The 3,999-nt window shown below is 37.3% G+C and overlaps 1 protein-coding gene across 7 annotated transcripts in view; it reads left to right on the top strand.

The window, feature by feature from the left end:
* med25 (mediator complex subunit 25) overlaps positions 1–3,999 on the top strand; it is a 26,365-nt gene that overhangs the window by 20,244 nt on the left and 2,122 nt on the right. For 5 of the 7 annotated variants that reach the window (XM_024272995.2, XM_024272996.2, XM_024272999.2 and 2 more), the window contains 2 exons: positions 1,137–1,307; positions 1,389–1,512. In XM_024272995.2, coding sequence (XP_024128763.1) covers positions 1,137–1,307; positions 1,389–1,512 — 295 coding nt within the window. The remainder of the gene's footprint in view (positions 1–1,136; positions 1,308–1,388; positions 1,513–3,999) is intronic. The other 2 variants (XM_024273002.2, XM_024272998.2) reach the window with 1 other exon arrangement.

Genomic DNA, 3,999 nt, shown 5'->3' with positions numbered 1-3,999 from the left:
TTGTGTGTGCGAAATTCTGGATTTGTGCGTGCATAATTCTTGATTTGTGCGTGCGAAATTCTTGATTTGTGCGTGCGTAATTCTTGATTTGTGCGTGCAAAATTCTGGATTTGTGCGTGCATAATTCTTGATTTGTGCGTGTGTAATTCTTGATTTGTGCGTGCGTAATTGCGTAATTCTCGATTTGTGCATGCGTAATTCTTGATTTGTGCGTGCATAATTCTTGATTTGTGCGTGCGTAATACTTGATTTGTGCGTGCGTAATACTTGATTTGTACGTGCATAATTCTTGATTTGTGCGTTCGTAATTCTTGATTTGTGCGTTTGTAATTCTTGATTTGTAACTCATATAATATGCTTTGTGCATAAGTAAAAAAATTACAAAATAAAAAAAAAATACAAAATATAATTTACACACAAATTAAAGTTACAACAGCTTGAAACGAATTACACATGCAAATGTTTAATTTTACGCACACACATCAGTTACGCACGAATCTATCATGAGACTCTTTTTTTCACGTCTGACAAATTATTCCTGAGCGATGCGTTCAAGTACTACTAGAATGCTAGTTCATCATAGTTTTCTTATCTTTTAAACTTCGATTGCGAATAATATTCGGTAAAACTTGACATTTTCCCACTGTCTAAAAAAGATATTCCCGATAATTAATATAAAAAAGTCTAAATAAGCGTTTTAAAAACACTTATCCCGTTAAAAATAAGAATATTTTCCCGAAAAGATCGTTTTCGATCTGCAGCAGCTCCTCTGAAAGCGCGCACGAATACGGACGTACAGATCAGAGTGAGTCTATTTTCTCTCCAAACTGAGGCTTAAACACAAAATCTGTAGATTTTCAACCGTTAACACGATCAACGTCATTCCAGCTGATTTTGAAGGAGAACGCTTTTCTCCTTCAAAATCAGCTGGAATGATGTTGATCGTGTTGAAAAGTTACAGTAAATCAAAGAATATAAACACTGAAGCTCTGGTGTGAAATCACTGATGAAGTCTTTGTCCCCAGAATCCACTTAAAGTCTCAAAGTTTCATTAACAGAAGGAAGATTTTGACTTTTACAGCATTTTTTGTGCTTCAATGTTTTCTCAAATTAAGCCGTTCATTCTGTCCACTCAGATGACCATACGAACAGCCGGACCGACCAACCAGCAGTCGGCGGTTACTGGAGCCCCGCCCAACCAGGTGGCGCAGAACGCCCAGGCGCAGCCTCAGGGTCCCATCCTTCGCCTCTCGAACCCGGGAGCCAACCCGCAGCTCCGCAGCCTCCTCCTGAGCCAGCAGCAGCCAGTAAGAACGCAGCGTCACCCCCTCCACGGTGAGAAAGAACCGCCACCCTGTGAAGTGGGCTGAGAGGTGTCTGTGTCCCAGCAGCAGGGAGGGGTTCCTCACATGCAAGGCATGATGGCCCACCAAGGTTTGGGACAACAGTTGGTCCACCAAGCACCAGGAGGGGGGGCTCCAATGCAGGCCCAGTGGAGGCAGCCCATGCCAGGTCAGCAAACAATATTGAGTTTAAACACAGCAATGAAACAAAACACTTTTAACCCTTTAACACCTGAGCTTCAAAACGTCCACCTGGACTTTTCTGCTAATTTTGACTATGAAAGGGTCAAGTGTCCTAAAAATGTGTCCTCTTACCAGTGTTTCCAGGAGACATTGAATTTTCAATATGTATCATTATTTTATCATTTATTTCATTATAGTGTTGGATAGGGCTGCCACAATAGGTCGACTAATCAACTATTAAAATAGTCGACGATTAATTTAATTGTCGATTAGTCGTTACTTTATATTTTATAGAGACAGAGTGTAGTAAAGCTGAAAGTTATAATGTTATTATGCTAGCTTTTTGGATTATTTAGGCTAATTTGGAGTTTAGCTAATATTTTATCAACATGCTAGATATTTTGTCTTATTTAGGCTTTTTTGTTGTTTTTTAGGTTATTTTGGTGTTTAGCTAATATTTCAGCTGCGTGCTAGCTGTTTTGGCTAACTTGGGCTTTTTTTTGTTTTTTGGGCTAATTTTACTAATATTTTAGCTGGCTATCAGCTTCAGCGTTTTCAGCAATCAACTTAGTCGATTTCAGTGTTTTTATCTATCAATTTCAGCATTTTTCACATTTTCAGCTATAAATTCCAGCATTTTCAGCTATCAATTTAAGCTTTTTTAGCTATCAATTTCAGTGTTTTCAGCTATTAACTTCAGTATTTTCAGCTATCAATTTAAGTATTTTTAGTTATCAATTTCAGTGTTTTTAGCTGTCAATTTAGGCATTTTTAGCTAGCAATTTCAGCATTTTCAGCTATCAATTTAAGGATTTTTAGTTATCTATTCCAGCATTTTTAGCTGTCAATTTAAGGATTTTTAGTTATCAATTTCAGCATTTTCAGCAATCAACTTAATCAATTCCAGCATTTTCAGCTATCAATTTAAGGATTTTTAGTTATCAATTTCAGCATTTTCAGCTATCAGTTTAAGGATTTTTAGTTATCTATTCCAGCATTTTTAGCTGTCAATTTAGACATTTTTAGCTATCAATTTAAGCATTTTTAGCTATCAATTTCAGCGTTTTCAGTCATCAACTTCAGTAATTTGAGCTATCAATTTAAGCATTTTTAACTATCAATTTGATTATTTTTAACTATCAGTTTCAGTATTTTCAGCTATCAGCACTAGCATCTTCAGATTACAGTTTTCACACAAGCATTATCACAGGTAATGCTATATATCAAGTTTTTAGTTACTTTAAAGCTAATGATGGCTGAGATGTGTTTTTTACATCCACTTTGCGGATGACCCGACGAGTCGACTATTAAAATAATCGTTTGTGGCAGCACTAGTGTTGGACCAATTTAAATTGTAAAAACACAAAATCAAAATGTATTTTTTTAGAGTTTTCAGTGAGGAAAACAGTGCAAGTGAGCATAAACAACAGATTTTGATTGTTGGAAGTCTAAATTTGTCCATTATCAAACTATTTACAGCAACATTTCTGTATCTTTCTCTGTAAATGTGCAAAAAAACTGTATAAAATGTGAAATATCTACAGGCGTTCTTGGTCACAGAGGCCAGTTCTGTCCTCTTTGGCTCCTCAGAGGTCTTGGTGATGCTGCCAGTGACCGTCACAAGTCCCAAGGTTTCACCTGCTGATGGTTTCCTGTATTTAGAGGTGGTTGAACACCTGGGATGAACCTCAGTGGATGAGGGTCTCCATCATCAGGTTCTGCATCTTTGTTGATGTGATGAGCAGCTTTGGTCTCTGACCACATCAGCAGAACCTCCAGCATCCTCACGTTTCTCCTCTCTGGTCCTCCAGCTCACAGGAAAACTTGAGGATAAATAGTTTTCATTTATTGGGATATTTGTTTACTGATGAAACATAAAAATGTGCTTATTTTACATGATTACTTATAATCTATGAGTAAAAAAATAGTCTCATTTGCATTTGAATGACATTAATCTCACACAGTTTGTGTTTCAGAGTAAAAACTAACTAACAAGTGCTGATTTCTTTAGAAAAATTAATCGGATACGCAGCAAACGTTACCTTTTCTCACCAAAAATGACTCCCTCCATTGCTCCTTTGGTCTCAAAATCTTCTCTGAACCTTAGTGAAGGTTATATTTCCCAGGGTGATCGTCTTTCAGAAGCTTTTTTTCCTTTTTTTCGCTGTTATAAAATCTTTTTTCGACCGCTCTGCTCTCTGTTTCTCCGCTCCGTCTGTCTCACCGGTAAAGACAGCAGCTCCTCGCAGGCGTCTGAGGGAAATTACCGTAATGACCCGATATTCACAAGAAATTCAAAGTCTCAGCTTTCAGAAACTGCTGCCATTCAGGAATTCCGGTAATTCAAAGAGCGCTTGTAAAAATGTGTCACCGGCAACACACTCGATGTTAAAGAAGAAATGCAGTTTAAAGTGTTTGGAATTTACCTCTAATTTTAATTTGAAAGTTATTATTCAAACAGTGGCTGTTCTTC

The sequence above is a fragment of the Oryzias melastigma genome, linkage group LG8 (genome assembly GCF_002922805.2).
Source record: "Oryzias melastigma strain HK-1 linkage group LG8, ASM292280v2, whole genome shotgun sequence".
NCBI classification, from domain to species: domain Eukaryota; kingdom Metazoa; phylum Chordata; class Actinopteri; order Beloniformes; family Adrianichthyidae; genus Oryzias; species Oryzias melastigma.
The sequence above is the reverse complement of the archived record's forward strand: the minus strand, read 5'-3'. Positions and strand labels throughout refer to the sequence as shown.